General features: G+C 37.1%; 1 protein-coding gene across 3 annotated transcripts in view; it reads left to right on the top strand.

Moving 5' to 3' along the window:
* LOC107146081 (polycystic kidney disease protein 1-like 1) overlaps positions 1-17,073 on the top strand; it is an 82,951-nt gene extending 65,878 nt beyond the window's left edge. For all 3 annotated transcript variants that reach the window (XM_048786581.1, XM_048786584.1, XM_048786582.1), the window contains 5 exons: positions 7,016-7,211; positions 7,975-8,031; positions 12,797-13,009; positions 15,034-15,276; positions 16,841-17,073. In XM_048786581.1, coding sequence (XP_048642538.1) covers positions 7,016-7,211; positions 7,975-8,031; positions 12,797-13,009; positions 15,034-15,276; positions 16,841-16,987 — 856 coding nt within the window. In that variant the 3' untranslated portion in view covers positions 16,988-17,073. The remainder of the gene's footprint in view (positions 1-7,015; positions 7,212-7,974; positions 8,032-12,796; positions 13,010-15,033; positions 15,277-16,840) is intronic.
* The last annotated feature ends 409 nt before the right edge of the window (positions 17,074-17,482 follow it).

Genomic DNA, 17,482 nt, shown 5'->3' with positions numbered 1-17,482 from the left:
GAAGCAGTCCCCGCGGGCTCAGTTCCGGGAGCCGGAATTCGGCCGCTTAGTGCTTGGTGTATGCTCTGATAGGAGCAGGGTCCAAGAAGCAGCCTCCGCAGGCTCCGCAGCCCTGGGCCAGGGCGGTTCCGGGACGGTTCCGGCTGCCCCGCGCTCGGTGTTCGCTCCGATAAGATCAGGTTCTAAGAAGCACCCAGGCACTGAACCCTAGCAATCTGTCTGCAAGCCGCAGGAAAATTGCAGCCTGAAATTACCTGTTCTATGGCTGAATGCGCTGCGGTCAGTCGAAAACAGGGATGGTGACGTCAGCTTTCCAACATGGTGGCTGCTGGCCTCCTCTGTGGTCTGACCGGTGTGGAGAACCGAGATGGACCGCTTCCTTCCCCCGTCTCGAACCCAGAATTCAGCCCTGAGTATGGTGCTTGCACGGCTGGCAGAAACTGCAGCGCTGTATCCCTGCGTCGCTATCTCCTAAAATGTGATTTTTAATAACTGTTTTTCTTCACGAATGTTTCTGAGTTTTATCTATATGTATCATATATTAGTACCTCGTTCCTTTTTATTTTTGAATATTATTTATTGTATAGATATATCACATTTTGGTTTTTTTATTTTTAAATTAATGGACATGTGGGGTTTTTTCCCACACTTTGGTTCTATAACAAACCATTCTGTTCTAGGCATTCTTGTGTGAGATTTTGTGTGCAGGGATGCTGTCAGTTCTCTTGAGTAGGTAACTGGAAGTGGAACTACTGGTAACTCTGATAACCATGCATAACTTCTGGTAACACTGACAACCATGATAAATCTAGTTTTAGCATTTGGAATAATGCCAAAATGTTTTCCAAAATGGCTGTACCCTTTTGTATTCCCACCAACACTGGATGAGGGTACATCTTAACAAACACTGGTTGTTGTCTGCTTTTTGATTATGGCTATTCTAATGAATGTCATTGAAGTTTGGATTTTCATTTCCCTATGCTCTATGATGCTGAGCATCTTTTCATGTGCTTTGGGTATCTTCCTTCTAGATATTTATTCATCCACTTTGCCCATTTTTTATTTGAATTATTTTTGTTCTTATGATTAATTTGTGGGAGTTTTTTTGTAGGCATTGCATACAAATTCCTTTAAAGATATGATCTACAAATGTATTCTCTCAGTCTCTTTTCATTTCACTTTCTTGATTATCCATTGAAGAATAAAATTTTTTGAAGACCCTACTTAATTTTGAGTAGCCCAATTTAATTATCTTCTCTTTTATTCCTTGTGTTTTTTATGTCAATCTATGAAATTACTGCCTAGTGAAATAATACAAAGACTTACATCTGTATCTTTTCTTATGAGTTTTTGTATTTTTAGGTCTTACATTTAAGTTTATGATCCACTTAGAGTAAATTTGTGTGTGTATGTGTATATATGTGTGTGTGAGTTTGTGTGTGTGTGTGTGTGTGTAGGGCTCCACCTGCATTCTTTAGCATATGAATATCCAAACTTCTAAGCACAGGTTGTTGAAAACTGTTTCCTCCACAGAATTGTCTTTGGCTTTCTGTCAAAAATCAACACCACATGTTGGGGTTTATTTCTGGATTCTTCATTCTGTTCAATTTTCTAGATATCTCTTTTACACCAATGCTATGCTTTTTGATTACTGTAGTTTTGTAGTAAACTACAGTAACTGAGAAGCCTGAACCAAATTTTGTAATTTCTTCATAAGATTTGGCTGTCCCAAATTCCTTGAAGTTCCACATGACTTTTTAGAAGCATCTTGTTAGTTTCTGCAGAAGCAAAACAGGGCATAGGTGCCACAGTGACTGGTGTTGGCCACCCTCTCTCTTGCTCCAACTTAGCCTGCCCTTCCTAATACTGTGGGCTAGGGCTACCAACACCTATGAAGGTGTTAAAAAACAAAACAAAGCAAAAGCTAACTAGGATTTTCATAGGGATTTTCTAGACTATATAGATCAGTTTCAGAAGTATCACTATCTTAACATTAAGTCTTCCAATTCATGGACATGGGATGTCTCCTATTTTTTAGACCTTTAATTTCTTTCAACAATGTTTCATAGTTTTCAGTAGGCACATCTTGTATTTCTTTTTTTTTTTGAGTTTATTTATGAGTATTTCACTATTATTGATGTCATTATAAGTGGAATTATTTTCTTAGTTACATTTTTGAATTTTTATTGTAGTAGATAGATAAATAATTGATTTTGCATATTGATCATGTATCCATATAACCCTGCTAAATATGTTTATTTCAGTAGTTTTTTTAGCACTTCCTCTGGGGCTTTCCATATATAAGATTGTTTCATCTATAAATAGAGACTGAAACACTGTGATCTTTCCAGTCTGATGCCTTTTATTCCTTTTTTATTGCCTGATCAGTTCTTGCTAGAACCTCCAGTTTAATGATTAGGGGGAAGTATTTAGTGTTTCACCTTGTGTTTAGTATGGTGTTAGCTATTAGTTTTTCGTAGGTGTTTGTTATTGGGTTGAAGACGTTCCCATCTATTCCTAGCTTATTGGGTGTTTTTAATCATGAAAGTATGTTGAATTTTTTCAAATGCCCTTGCTAGGCCTATTGATGTGATTATATGGTTTTGGTCCTTTTTTCTAATTAACAAGTTAATAAGGTTTGGATACTTGGGTTCATGCTGACACTTTATTTCCAGTGTAACAGTATCAAGGTTGGGGGGCGGGTAGGGGGCTTTGGCCATCATGAATGGGATTAGTACCCTTTTAAAAGGGCTGGAATGACCCATCTAGGCCCTTGTTGCCCTTACATCTTCCACATGAGAATGCAGTGTTCTCGCTCTCTTGAGGAAGCAACAGGGTGCCATCTTGGAAGCAGAGAGCATCCCTTACCAGACACTCATCCTGTCAGTACACTGATTCTGAACTTCCCAATCTCCAGAACTGTGAGAAATAAATTTCTGTTCTTCCTATTTCATCCAGTTTCAAGACTTTTGGGGGTTGGGGCTGGGGCTCAGTGGCAGAGCGCTTGCCTTACACATGTGAGGCATTGGGTTCGATCCTCAGCACCACATTAAAAAAAAAAATAAAGAAAGATTTGTGTCCATCTATAACTAAAAAATATTTTTAAAAAAGAATTTTGTCATAACTTCCCAAACAGATAAGACACAAGTTATATTTATATATGATCATTTTTCACATGTTGAATCACTTTTACATTTCAGGAATATATCCCATTGGTCCTAGCATATAATTCTCTTTCTGTGTGGGTGGATTTGGTTTTGCTAATATTATACTTCGGAGTTTTGTGTCTACATTCATAAGCATTATTGGCTGGTAGTTTTCTTTTAGCTTTGCCTTTGTCTGGTTTTAGTGTCAGGGTAATACTGCCCTCAGTCTATTTACAAGTGTTCGTTTGTATTATTTGGAACATTTTGTGAGGATGAGTTATCAATTCTTCTGTGAAAATTTGATAAAAATTATGAGTGAAATTATCTACATCTGTATTTTCTTTTTGGAAAGTTTTAAAATTACTAATGTAGTCTCATAGTTTTAGTCATTTGTTTCTTTCTAGAAATTTTCTCATCTATATTCTGTAATCTTTTGGTACACAGGATTTTTTAAAAGAATAGAATAGAATTGCATTGTAGTCCTTTTTATCTCTATATGGTCAGTAGTGATATTCATTTTATTCATTATTTTAATAATTTCATTATTTTCATTTTGTGTCTTTGTCAGTCTAGCTAAAGATTTGTCAGCTTGGATGATCTTTTCAAAGAACTACTTAGGGTTTCTGATTTTTTTTTTCAATTTCATTCATTCCTGAACTAATCTTTAACATTCCTTTTCTTCTGCTTGTCTGGGTTTAGTTTGCTTTTCTTTTTCTTGTTCTCTATATGGGCTAATTATTTGATATCTTCTTTCAGACATTTGTAGCTATAAATTTCACCCCAAGCACTACATTAACTGTATCCCAGGTACTTTCCTTCATTAATTTCATTTTTGTCATTTTCCTTTCTGCTGCTTCTTGAACCATTGGTTCTTTATGAATACGTCATTTAATTTTCACATATTCATGAATTTGCCAAATTTCTTTTTGTCTTTGATTTCTAATTTAATTCCATCATGGTCAGAGGATGTACTTTGTATCATTACAATAATTTAAATTTTATTGAGTTTTTTAATGGCCTACGTATATGGTATATTCCCCCCCAAAATCCTTTACTTGAGAAGAATGTGTATTCCACTTTTGGGGGTTAAAATGTTCTGTGGATATCTGTTTGGCCTATTTCTTTCATGTTATTGTTTTACTCTTACAAAGCTTTACTGATTTTCTTCCTTGTTTTTCTACCCATTATTGACAGTATAATTTATTTATTTTTCCTTTCCCTATAGGTCTGTTGGTTTTTGCTTCATGTGTACAGCATATGTTGTTAGGTCCCTATATATTTATAATTTCTTTTATCTTCCTAATATTTTATCATTGGGAAATGTTCTTTATCACTAATACTTGTTTTTGTCTTAATTTATTTTTAGTCTGATATAAATATAACCTTTCTAGGTGCCTTATAGTATCTATTTGTATTTATGTCTTTTTCAGCCTACATTTATCCTTTAGTTGGATCTTATTTTCATAGCCAGTCTTTTATTCCCTATCTTTTGTCTGGATTGTGTGACACATTCACAGTTTTTTGCTATTATTAGAATCATTGAATGTAGGGTGTACTATTTTACTTTTGTTTTCTACATGTCCCATGATTATTTTGTTCCTCTCTTCTTCCTTTATCACCTCCTTTTTTCTTAAAAGAATATTTTGTATTTTACCATTTTAATTCCCTTAATGATTTTTTACAAATATTTGTTGTAGATGGACACAATACCTTTATTTTATTAATTAATTGCTATGTGGTGCTGAGGATCGAACCCAGTGCCTCATACATGCTAAGCAAGCCATGTGCTCTACCACTAAGCCACAACCCCAGCCCTCCCTTAATGATTTTTAAGTATATTTTTCAGATACTTGTTTTGTTGTTGCTCTAGAGCTTACAATTTACATCTTAGCTTATTAGAAACTTCTACAAACTAATATTAAATTGCTTCCAGTTAGATATGGAAACTTACACCTATATAGCTCCATTTTCTCTTATTTTTGTGAAGTTATTATTATGTAAACAACTTATATTATGCTATAATACAATGTTATGATTATTCTTTTATATAATCTATTTTTAGAGAAACTAGAAAAGAAAAAAGGGTACAATCTATTTTAATAAGTGTTTTTAAAGTATATTAATCTTCTTATTAGTTGTCTTCGAGTATCCCTGTAAGTTCAAGTTGCCATTTAGTGTCACTTCACTATTCAATATAGCTTCATCCCCACCCCCATTCTTAATGTTGTTATTGTTATATTACCTTTCTCTGCATTATGGGCCCAACAATAACATTTTATAGATATTATCTCATGCAATGGCTTTTAAAATAAGTTAAGAATGAAAAATGTGATTTATGGATTTAATGATGTCCAGCATTTTCATGAGTCTGTTCATTTTTTTCCAACTGTTTTATTTCTGTGGCTCATGGTCTTTATTGTTCTATTCTCAAATTTGCAAATTCGTTCTTTTCTCAAATCTACTTTTGAAGCTTTCTAGTGAATTTTTCATTTTGATTATTGTACATGCAACTCTAAAATTTCCATTTGGTTCTTTCTATATCATAAATGTATTGTTTTATCTCTTTATTAATGTTCTCTGTTTAATTATTTATTGTTATGCCTTTCTTTAATTTTTTTTGGGGGGTGGGTGCCAAGGATTGAACTCAGGGGCACTCGACCACTGAATCACATCCCCTGCCCTATTTTATATTTTATTTAGAGACAGGGTGTCACTGAGTTGCTTAGGGCTTTACTAAATTGCTGAAGCAGGCTTTGAACTCATGATCCTCCTGCCTGGCTCTTTAATTTTTAAAATATGGTCTTCTTTAGTTCTTTGAACATATTTATAAAAGCTGCTTTGAAGTCTTTGCTAAGTCCAACTTTCAGGTCTTCCCAAAGACAATTTCTATTGTTTGCTTATCTTTCATGTGTTTTGGTTATACTTTAAGTGTCTTTGGGTATCTCATAATTTTTCATTGAGAATTGGACATTTTAGATAAATATATCATGATCACTGTGGGTATTGACCCATTCCTTTTCCCTGGGCTTGTTTTTGTTTGTTTGGCTTGTTTGTTGACTTAGCAAGACTACTACTGTAAAGTGTATTTCCCTCTTTGTGTAGCCCATGGTGTTTCTGCTCAGATTTATTTGTGTGTTTTTATCTTCAGTCTGGATTCCTACAGTCTTGGTCTCCATTAATTAGTCATTGCTCCATTGGTCAAATGTGTGCTTAAGCATACATGCTAAGTGTTCACACAACATTTTTTAATAAATTGGAATTTCTATTTTACACATTTGGAAACTGAGGCTCATTTATTCTGGAAAATGTTGCTCTGAAAGTGATACAACAAAGAAATTACAGGGCAAGGGCTGGAACTGACCATTGACCTTGTACACTAGACTATTTTCAGGGCTTCGTGTTGTCTTTCCAAGTGCAAATAACTGAAATATACCATTTTTAAATAAGTAAACTAATACCCAGTTGTTGAAATCTGAAGTCATTAACTTGTAATTTTACCAGAAACCACAAGTACAGTATGCATATCCACTCCGTCATGCATCTGAGCATTAATTACCAACTCTGAATTATTAGGATGCTGTGAAACTTCATCCAGCTCTAGCCTCTGTGGTATCTCTGGACTACATTTCCTCACCTGACATGATGTTTCCATATCAGTACCTGTGTGACTTCTTGAGCCCTTTTCAGTTCAAACCAAAGGGTTTTATGGGAGTTTGACAGGATGTCTTGTCTCTGCACAGACCAATTCTCCTTTGTGTCATACTCTTTCTTTCGGGAATCACCCAAGACTAAATTCCATTCCACCCTTAGTCAGCAAGATGAATAGTTTTACAATGTGTCTGATCATGATAGCTCTGTGTTTTCTTCAGATATAATTCCAGTCTGAAAAACCTGTCCACCCTCCAGCTGATGGGGAGTTACATGGAAATGAAGAACTATGTCACCATGATCACTGGGATCCTGAGTCGTTTGGTTAAGGAGAACAGAAATGCATCCTGTGGTCAATGGTCACAAATACAGGATGCATTGATTTCTTCTGTGTGCAAATTAGCTTTTGCAGATCAGGTATGGCCTAGAGCATGGTGAGGGCAGGGTCTGTAAACTTGTGTCAGGTAGTGGGTTCATGGCTGTTTGACTCCCAGGAAGTAGTCATACTGATGAAACACAAGCAAGAAAGGTGACCAGATAGGCAGCCAGCTTGGCTCCCATACATGGGTTTGGTCTCTCTTGCCTTCTGACATGTCTTATAAATGAACACTGCAAGTCAATCATCATAATAGATAATTCCTCTAGTGTAAGTTAAAATTCTGTAAATCCAATCTGATTTTATCTTGTTGACTATAATATCCTTGATAGTCATTATTTTATGCAACTTCTTATGAAATGATGATATAATCAAAGGTTACCATCTTTGTTCACATTTCTGCACCTCTGTCTTATAATGGGCACTAGAGATCATTCACATCTACAAAAAACCTATCTTGTTTCATTGTAAGATTATTCACTTGAACTACTGTTTTTCTTCCTTTATCATTCTCTCTGAACTTTTCTCAAAGTTTCAATTAGTTCTGTTCCTTAATTTCCTTCTCTTTCATGTCAGTTTCTTGATGGGATATGTGAGACTGGCCAGAGGTACATAGGAAGAGGCATGTTAGACCGAAAAGAAAACTCAAACCGGGGTCCTGGTCTTACTGGAGAAGGGCTGGCTCCAAGTCATCTCTTAGTTGAAAGCATAAATTCTGCTCTACTTTTACATAAGCAGGCTGGAACTGAACTAATACACTAATTTCTTCTTTGTTTGTTTGTTGTTTATTTGATTTTGCTGCAGGAAGAAATAATTCATTCTGTTCTTATGTTGAGAAATCTTATAAGCTTCTCTAATAAGGTAAGTGCTATTTCTTTCCATGTTTTATTTTCCTGGTTGTTTTTTTTTTTTTGCATAATTATGAGGCCATGATCATTTTTTTAAATGTTTTGGTACTGGAGATTGAACCCAGGAATGCTGTACTGCTCAGATACATCCCCAACTTTTATTTTTTAGTTTGAGTGACCACAAACTTGCAATCCTCCTGCCTCAGCCTTCTGAGCCTCTGATATTGCCAGCCTGTGCCATGTTGCCCCGCCATTATCAGTTCTTGAAAAATATTCTGTTTAGAGTTATATTTTGACACTTAGATTAGAAACATGACTTTCTCCTAAGAATTCATGTGAATGGGATTGTGCATCTCCAATCATAGCTGAATAATTTCTTTATTTCTATAGAAATTTGGAAACCCAAAGTAGAAATGATTAAACATAAGAGCTATCGATGCTAGGAATCATTTGGTGAAAGAGACATTATTTATTATTAATGCATGTTTTGGATTTTCCTATCTCCCTGCATTCTTTTTTTTTTCTTCTTCAAATCTCTGATGCTCTGCTGTGCCCCCTTCAACAGATGTTCTAATTCTGCCACACTTTAGAGAGCCCATGGGAGTCTCTCATTGCCACCAGTCTGCAAGATGGGTGAAACCACACCCACCTCCCACACTCAGTCACCATAGCAATGATTCCCTACTTCCAGCAAGCATCCGTCCCTCGTTTTATGTTCAGAACCCCATTCAGGACCACCTCATAGTGCCTTATTTCAGCCTGGATGACAAATGCTTCTTATGGTCAAGCTGAGTGCCTACTGCTGGTGGTCCAGTCTGAGTGCCTACTGCTGGTGGTCCTGCCTCCCTCCCATTTTGCATTTTTGGGATTTTTCACCTTGGGTTAAGCTTTCCCTTTGTGGCTTTTTTCCATTTCTCCCTCTGCCAAATGATACCCAACATGCTTAATAATCTTTTTTTTTTTTTTAAATCACTGTCTTCTATCTGGTCCCTCATTTCTATGCACCTCTTTATAGCACAGCATTCAGAAAGTGAGTTCTGAGCTTGCTGTGGCCTATACTAGCTGTCAGTCCTGCATTTTTAAACTGTCAAATTTGAGCTTCCATCTTCTTATCAACACTTTAGTGCTTTCATCAAAGTCACTGGGGATCCTCTCGCTGCCAAGTTCACTAGACACTTCTCCTCACCATCCTCTCCCTCAGAGGACATTCTGTGGGGGTCTTGCCTTTCATTGGGACTCACTTCTCTTGGTTTCATGACACATATTTTCTTGATTGGCCACAATTGCCACCAGTCTGCAAGATGGGTGAAATCACACTCACCTCCCACACTCAGTCACCATAGCAATGATTCCCTACCTCCAGCAAGCATCCATCCCTCGTTTTATGTTTAGAACATAGTAGGATGACCCTATCCCCTTCCCTACCCATCCATGTTGATGTGGTCAGTAGTTCAGGGTTCTGGCTCAGGACTACTAGACTTCTCTGTCCACATCTTCTGTCTGGGTGCTCTCATCTAGTCCTTTAACCCTAGATGGAGATGATAATTACTCCACATCTTATGTCTTCTACCCACACTTTCTCAAGTGCTCCAGTCCCATGCATATAACTACCCACCTCACATTTCCATGAAGGAAAACACTGTGCTCATGCCCAACATGACAAGGTGGAGCTCCCCTGATCCACTCCTCACCTCACCCTCCCCAGCTATGGACAAGGTAGCATTATACACCTGAACTGCTGTGAAAACCCCAGTGTCACCTCAGTATCCTCCCTTTTCCTCATCCAATAACTTACAATTGAGTCTTGTTAGTTCCTCTTCAAAAACATAGCCAGACTCTTCCTGCCTCTTCCATCTCTACTGCCCACCTCTCTAACCTAAGGTCAGAGCCTGTTTCCCCCAGGCTAAGCATCTCTCTCACTGTTCTCTCTGCCTCCTCTCTTGCCACCTTATAACGCATGTCATAGAGCAGCCAGAGGATCATTGTGCAAGCCTGACCCAGTTGATGCCACTCTCCTGCTGAACACTCTTCCAAGGCTTCTCATAGCACGTTGGCTCCTCCTTACCTGTCACTTCTCCTCTCGTGTTCTTTCTGTTCTCCCACGATCCTGGAGACTTGTTCTGGCTCAGAGTCAGGATGGTAATCCCTCTTACTGCCATGCCGACTCCTTTGTTCATCAAATAGCTGAAACCTTTCCTTTGACTCTCAGCTCAAATATAACTTCCTCAAGAGGGTCATCCTTCACCTTCTTTTCTTGTTACTTGGGTTATCTCCTTCAGTATTTTTACAGTCAACATCCATCTCACTTCTTTATTACCCCTCTTTCCTCACTGGAAAACTTCCATTGTAAACTCCACAATGGCAAGAACACAGTTGTGAAATGAATAAATAAATAAGTCATAGTAGGATGGCCCTATCCCCTTCCCTACCCCTCTTGCTCATCTCATCCTCCTCATCTTAAATTGCTCTACTATAAGCATCACCATTCTGGGAAGGAAGGCTGGGTTCCCTTGGCAAAGACCCTCCTCTCTTCTGACAGGCTGTCTTCCTAAGGCATATCTGGCCTATCTCCTGTTTACTGTAAAATTGATGGTTCCTGGTCCTCTGAGGATAAAATTTAATCCTTCTGCATATCGTTTAAGTACTCTACCTGGTTTCAACTCACTCTGCACCTCATATTCAATATCTCCTGATGTAACCACCTTTCACCTTCAATCTCTCTTGATTTTCCTAATGTCCCTGAAATAATAAGTTTTTTCTTAACACAGAAAATGTTATTTCCTATCCTGGGAAATTATTACTTTCTCTTGAAGGCTAGATTCAAATGCCACAATCTCCACGAAATCTTCAGAGCTCCAAAAGCAGGTTTCATTTTATTCTAATAAATTTTGCACATGACTTTATTATAGCACTTTAACACTTGATTTGTAATATTTATTTATTTATTTATTTTGGTACATCTGTCTTCTGACTTGACTAAGCCTCCTAAGACACAAACTGAATTAGTTGAAGTAATGTCAGCTGCTATAACAAATAACCCTGACATCTCAGTAACAGAATACATAGAAGTTTATTCACTCACACATGTTCAGTGTTCAATAGGTATTCAGTACGGGTCTTTCCCATGAGGACTCAGTGGCTCCAGCTCTTTTCCTCTTGTGCTCCAAATATCCCAATATTTCCCCAGTCAAGGAAATAGAAAGTGGAGAAGGTCTACCATTTGTGGATAATGATGTCCTGGAAGTGGGAATGCCTCATTCCATTCACATTCTTTTGGTGAGCAATGGTCACACAGCCTCACCTGAACTCCAGAGACCTGGGACATGGAATTACTGTCCAGCTATGACCCTGCACAGAGCTCACAAGGATGAATCTGGTGGAGATCAAACCACCTCTGCCACAATCCCTCTCTCTTATGTCTCTGAACACTACAGTCTGTTGCAAGCAGTTTTGGGCTTTAAGTGATAAATAAAATTGAACATGATTGACATTTCTAAAGTAACTATTTCTGAAATTTTTGGTTTAAAAGTGGGAAGTGTGAAATTGGGCATAATATGTTCTCTGAGGCATTTTTTGAATTTCTGATGAAAGATGATTTATATTTTAAGTCCTATTTTGATGGTAAGTAACCTTTTGGGTGGGGCCCTTATTAAGTAGTTTAAATATACTTCCAAACTACTTTAATTTTATTGTTGTTAGGAGAATTTGATTTTAAAAGGTATTTTTAAGCTGCATTTTAGTTAAATAAGTATGACCATAAAAAAAAATAGAATGGTAATTTCATATCATTGTACACACATTTGTTTATCAACTTCTGGGAGCTGCTAAGGAACAAAAAAGAAAAGATATAGTCCTTATCTTTTAGGCATTAATGAATGAAATTAAACGTGGAAACATATACTTCAATAAATATGCTGAGTCCCATGCATAACATAACCACAGAATTCTGCAGAAATAGGTAACGGTGAAGCTAACTCCAGTACACATTTAGAGTTGGTTTCAAAATATAAGTAGGAAAAACTCATAACTTTTTTAGATGTAAAAATGGCATTGTGAACCAGCTTTTAGAGAGTTCTTACCTATCAGCAAAACATGTTAAAGTATTCATGGGTAAACATATGTGAGATTTACTTTTAAATATTTGTAAAAAAAAAAAAAAAACTGAGTAAGGAATAAAAGAAAAAATATTGCCAGTGAAGGATAATTTTTGAAGGTGGGTGACAGGTGACTGTATGACTCTACTATTCATTCTCTCAACCTTTGTGTATATTTGAAAATGGTCTATAGTCACAGTTTAGAAAGAGAGAGACAAAAAAGTGGGATTTTGCTGGGTAACAAGAGGTTAAAAGTATTGCAGATAGGAGGACTTATATATTTCATAAGGTGCTAGGAGAAAGCCTTCATTATTTGGGAGAAATTAAGAGTTTAGCATGACTCAACATAGAACATATGTGGGTGATAGGAAAAGAGAAGAGGTTGGGACCATTTTGTGAAAGGATTTGTGAGCGAATTTTAGGGTTCAACCTAAGTAACATTTTAAAACATAAAGGTCTGTAAAGAACAATTTGATTTCCTTGGTCATTTTGTGTGTGAAAAACTAAATGACAGAGAACAAACTGTTATTAAGGAAGCTGACCAGTAGAGATGAAATGTGAACTTAATTCAGTTCTTCTGACCCCAAGTTCAATAATTTTAATTCTCGATAATAATGAAAGAGGCAGAAGCATATGTATCGTATGCTTGGAAAGATTTTATTTACATCTCTTCTTTCCATGAAGTTAAGCTTTTTGAGTGCAATGCACATTCTCAAGTACACGCGGTCACTCCTTGCTCAAGGACAGCTCTTGGGAAGGTTTGTGGTTGACAGACAACTCAGGCTAGAACTTATCCTTCTCATCTCTGGAGTCTGGGAAGCCTCTGCACAGGAAAAATTTAGAAATGAGAACTATCTACAAGAAGAAGGAATGAAGATTATCTCAGATGTATTACTGGTAAGTTAGATTTATTTTTCCTCCACTCATCTGCTGTCATATATAACAAATTAGAATAAATAAAAAAAAGAAAGAATGCTAAGAGAAACATAATGGGTTGGTATGTTATCAGTAGAAGAATTTAATTATTTAGAAATTAAAAATGCAGATGTTTTAATTTAACAATAAAACATTTTATAATGTCAAAACCAAACAACAATAGAAACAGCTTCTGGGCTGAGAATGTAGCTCACTGGTAGGGCACCAACAAACAACAACAGTGAAGCAGCTGTTCCTCTCTCCCAGATTTAACCTGCATTTGTAATTGCTTCTCACAATTGAAAGTAGAATCGTTTTCTGAAGAATTGTGATTACAATTCTAGGTGGTAGATTGATATTTGGAAAAATTTTTTTAAAGGCGATGATTGCATTTTTTTAACCTTTATTTTATTTATTTATTTTTTTGTGGTACTGAGGATCAAATCCATTGCCTCAAAATGCTAGGCAAGCGCTCTACCGCTGAGCCACAATACCAGTCCAAATTTTTTATTTTGAATTTTAAGAGTTTTGTGGTACTTCTGTAATGTTCCCAATGTTTGATAATTTACATTTGGAATACTTGGAAAGATTTTGGACTTAGAAACATCATTCCTTGGGGTACCTTCAATTTTTTTTGAGGAATGATATGAAGTAATGCAAACAATTATATGCATTAACTTAAAAAGTAGCCCTGCTGATCTATAACTGCTTTTAAAAATTCCACAGTTCATTTCACTTATTTCTGCCTCAGGAGCTTTGGAAAATTATAAAAGACAGTTTGTTTTATTGTTTGTTTCATCTTATGAAATGGCCAGTGCTTTCAGGAAGGAGTGAGTTAGTGAATGGGGCTTTGGTCTCTCTTCTCCTACAATCTATCATCCCTGTCACCCAGGTCTCCTTGTTTATGTAATTGGTAACTGCTGGAATTACTTAGGAAATTATACAGTAAATAAATACTCTACTTGAATCTGCTAATAATTGTCATTACACATTAGCATGCTGTGTCACAGCTTTTTATCACTGTGACCAAAATACCTGGCAAGAACAACGTAAGGGAGGAAAAGTTTATTTGGGGCTCATGTTTCAGAGGTTTAGTCCCTGGCCATCTGACTCTATTGCTTTGGACCTGAGTGAGGCAGAACATCATGTGGAAGGGCATGGCAGAGGAAAGCTGCTCAGCTCATAGCAGCAGAGAAGCAGAAAGAGAGTCAGGAACAAAATATACTCTGAGGTCATATCCCCAGTGGCCCATTTCCTCCAGCCTCATCCCACCTGCCTACAGTTTCCACCCAGTAGTTCATTCAAATTATTAATCCAGTTGATGTATTAATCAACTGATATGATTACAGCTCTCATAATCCAATCTTCACTGGATTATTGCTATGTTGTATAACACATGAGCTCTTTGGGGAACACTTGTAGATCCAAACCACAACACATATTTAAAAATGGGTAATAAGTCCTAGGACCCTATGGTCAGGTTAACTATCAAGTCTCCAGATTTTAAAAATGATCATGTATAGCTGGGTGCAGTGGCACATGCCTGTAATCCCAGTAACTCGGGAGGCTGAGACAGTAAGATTGCAAGTTCAAACCTAACCTCAGCAACTTAGTGAAGCCCTAAGCAACTCAGTGAGACACTCTCTCTAATAAAATATGAAAAAGATCTGGGATATGATTCAGTGGTTAAGCACCCCTGGATTCAATCCCTGGTACCAAAAAAAATGAGCATGGTATTAAAACATTTTTGATGGGCTAGGATCCTCTAAGAGCACAGAAATCATTTAAAGAATGAATAAAATTCACAAAAAGATTTGCTTAAACAAAAGAAATCAGTTTGTCTTTTATTATTTGCCATTTTAATTCTTGAGCAAATATTTGCTCAGGCAAATGAACCCAATCTACCTTTAGACAGGTTATCCTGGAATGACTTTTCACCTCTCTCTGGTCTGCATTCAGGTCAGTTTGCTTATTTGCATGCAAGTGTGTGACTCTCTGTGTTTCAGGGCTGTCTTTCCTTGAGCCATCAGAATCATCTCATTGTGAATGCTGGGCAGATGGAGTTCCAGACCCTTCTTCATCACAACCTTCAGCGCTCCATCCAGAACCTGGGCTCTGTCCAGGTGTACTTACCTGGTGACCTGACAGGGCACAGTTCTGCTCAAGAGGGAATGCAGAGCCTGTGCTACATAAGCCAGCTCATGTTCTTCAAGAAAAGCCCTTATCCAGAAGCAGGAGCACCTGGGAAGGTACAGGACAGTGGCAAACTGCCATTGTTAATGGTCATTTTAAATTTTCAGTGATGGCTTCCATAGTAAAGAGACTCGATGAGCACATTTGCACCTGTTTAGTTCCTAAAGCGGATACCTAGAACATGTTGTTGACTCTACTCCTCTTGGAAGAACAGTTTCTTGAGAAAAAATCTTAGCAAAACTTGGTGTTCCTGATAGCTGGGTAATTGGACCCATTCAGAATTCCCTGTGAGGTTTTAAATCTATTGTCAGAGAATACGAGATTCCAGTAGGTTAGAACATGTAGTACAGTGATTATGAGTTGGACAGGTTTGCTTGTTCCTAAAATCAAATGCACATTTCCACTAGAATGAAATCTGAGGAGGGGCTGCCCAGGGTCTATCAGAACTTTCTTTTCTTTTTCTCACCTGAGAGGCACGTCTGGCCTAAACCCAATTAAGATAGGGAAGTCAAGAGGATTGTTCCAGCCACCTGGAAATTTTGTGAATATTCACATCAACTTCTGCATTTAGAAACCCAGTGAGTTCTCCTGAAAGAGAGATAATGTTCACTGTGTTCTCTCTGTTCTCAGCCTCCTGACCCTGCTCCAATACTTGGCTCATTTGAGCATCCAGTGAAATCTAATGAATGAATGTACTAATTATGATGTGCATCTTATTTTCATTAAAAAATCCTTTTTTTAAAGCATTTGTTTCTTTTTTTAGGGAACTGTAAATAGCTAATCAGCATGTGAAAATAATTCATACTAGCAAGAAATAAAGAAATAGCAATTAAAATGATGTTTTAACTTACAAAAATGCAATTATCTAAAAATACTACTTGTGGAAATGTCATGGGAGAACTAAGATGGTGGTTGGTATAAGCTTTGTGAAAGTGCTAGGCACCAAAAGTTTCAAAATACCCAGACCCTGTTAACAGTTGTAGAAATTCACACCAAGGAAATAAGGAAAGATTTCAAAGCAAGATGGGTTTTTTTTTGTTTGTTTGTTTATTCAAAACATTATTTATGATGACCCAAAAAGACAGGTACCTAACTGTTCACTGGTCATTTAAGTGAATTGTAATTTATATATAACTAATTAAAATTATGTCCATAAGGGAATTTTATGAACTTTAGATTTCATGCAAAAAATATGGAAGACTGAATTTCTTTTTTCTGCCCAGTGCGTACTCCATGCATGGAAAAGGTTTGAAATGCATCACCCCCAAAGTTACCTTCTCTGAGCAATGGGCAATCTGTTCTTCACTCTTTTAAATCCCTCTGTGCCTTTCTGATTATTTCTAGTAAGCAGATATGTCTTTTTTGTATGAACACTTCAAAAATTAAAAATACTTTAAAACAAATAATTTTAATAAGGGTAACATAAATGAAGCATTAAGCTCATCCCCAATCCTGCCATTCTAACTGGTAAAACTAGTTTGGGTTTCTATATGATTCTCTAATATCTGGCACATAATTTTGCAGTACTGTGATGGTACCATCACTATACCTTGGTTTCCTTCTTTTCTTGTTTGAGTCAACTCTGGGCTTTGTTTTCTGAGATGGTCTTTGCTTCCTAAGGTTGGCGAAGTCGTGGGGCTCACCCTCTACAGCTGCTCCAGCAGGAGACCCATCCACAGAGGACGGCTGAACACACCTGTAACTGTGGAGTTTGGGGAGGAAGACAGTCCAGTAAGGAGAGCCTTGCCCCATGCCTGCTTCAGTTAGACTGTGCAGGCTAGTTTTTCATGCACTCACTTTTCCACGTACAACTTTCATTTAATTTGTTTTCTTCTCAATGACAGGATAATAAGCACAAAGTGGTCAGACTAAGAATTTTCTAGGAACTGAAAATTTACTTCTTCTGTGTGTTGAAGAAGTTAAAACTTGAACTCTNAGTGAAGCTAGCCAATCCCTAAAAAACAAATACCAAATGTCTTCTTTGATATAATGAGAGCAACTAAGAACAGAGCAGGGAGGAAGAGCAGGAAGAAAAGATTAACATTAAACAGAGACATGAGGTGGGAGGGAAAGGGAGAGAAAAGGGAAATTGCATGGTAATGGAGGGAGACCCTCATTGTTATACAAAATTACATATAAGAGGTTGTGAGGGGAATGGGAAAATAAACAAGGAGAGAAATGAATTACAGTAGATGGGGTAGAGAGAGAAGATGGGAGGGGAGGGGAGCGGGGATAGTTGAGGATAGGAAAGGTAGCAGAATA

The sequence above is a fragment of the Marmota marmota genome, unplaced genomic scaffold (genome assembly GCF_001458135.2).
Source record: "Marmota marmota marmota unplaced genomic scaffold, marMar, whole genome shotgun sequence".
NCBI lineage: Eukaryota > Metazoa > Chordata > Mammalia > Rodentia > Sciuridae > Marmota > Marmota marmota.
Note: the sequence above shows the minus strand (reverse complement) of the source record. Positions and strands in the feature narration are given on the sequence as shown.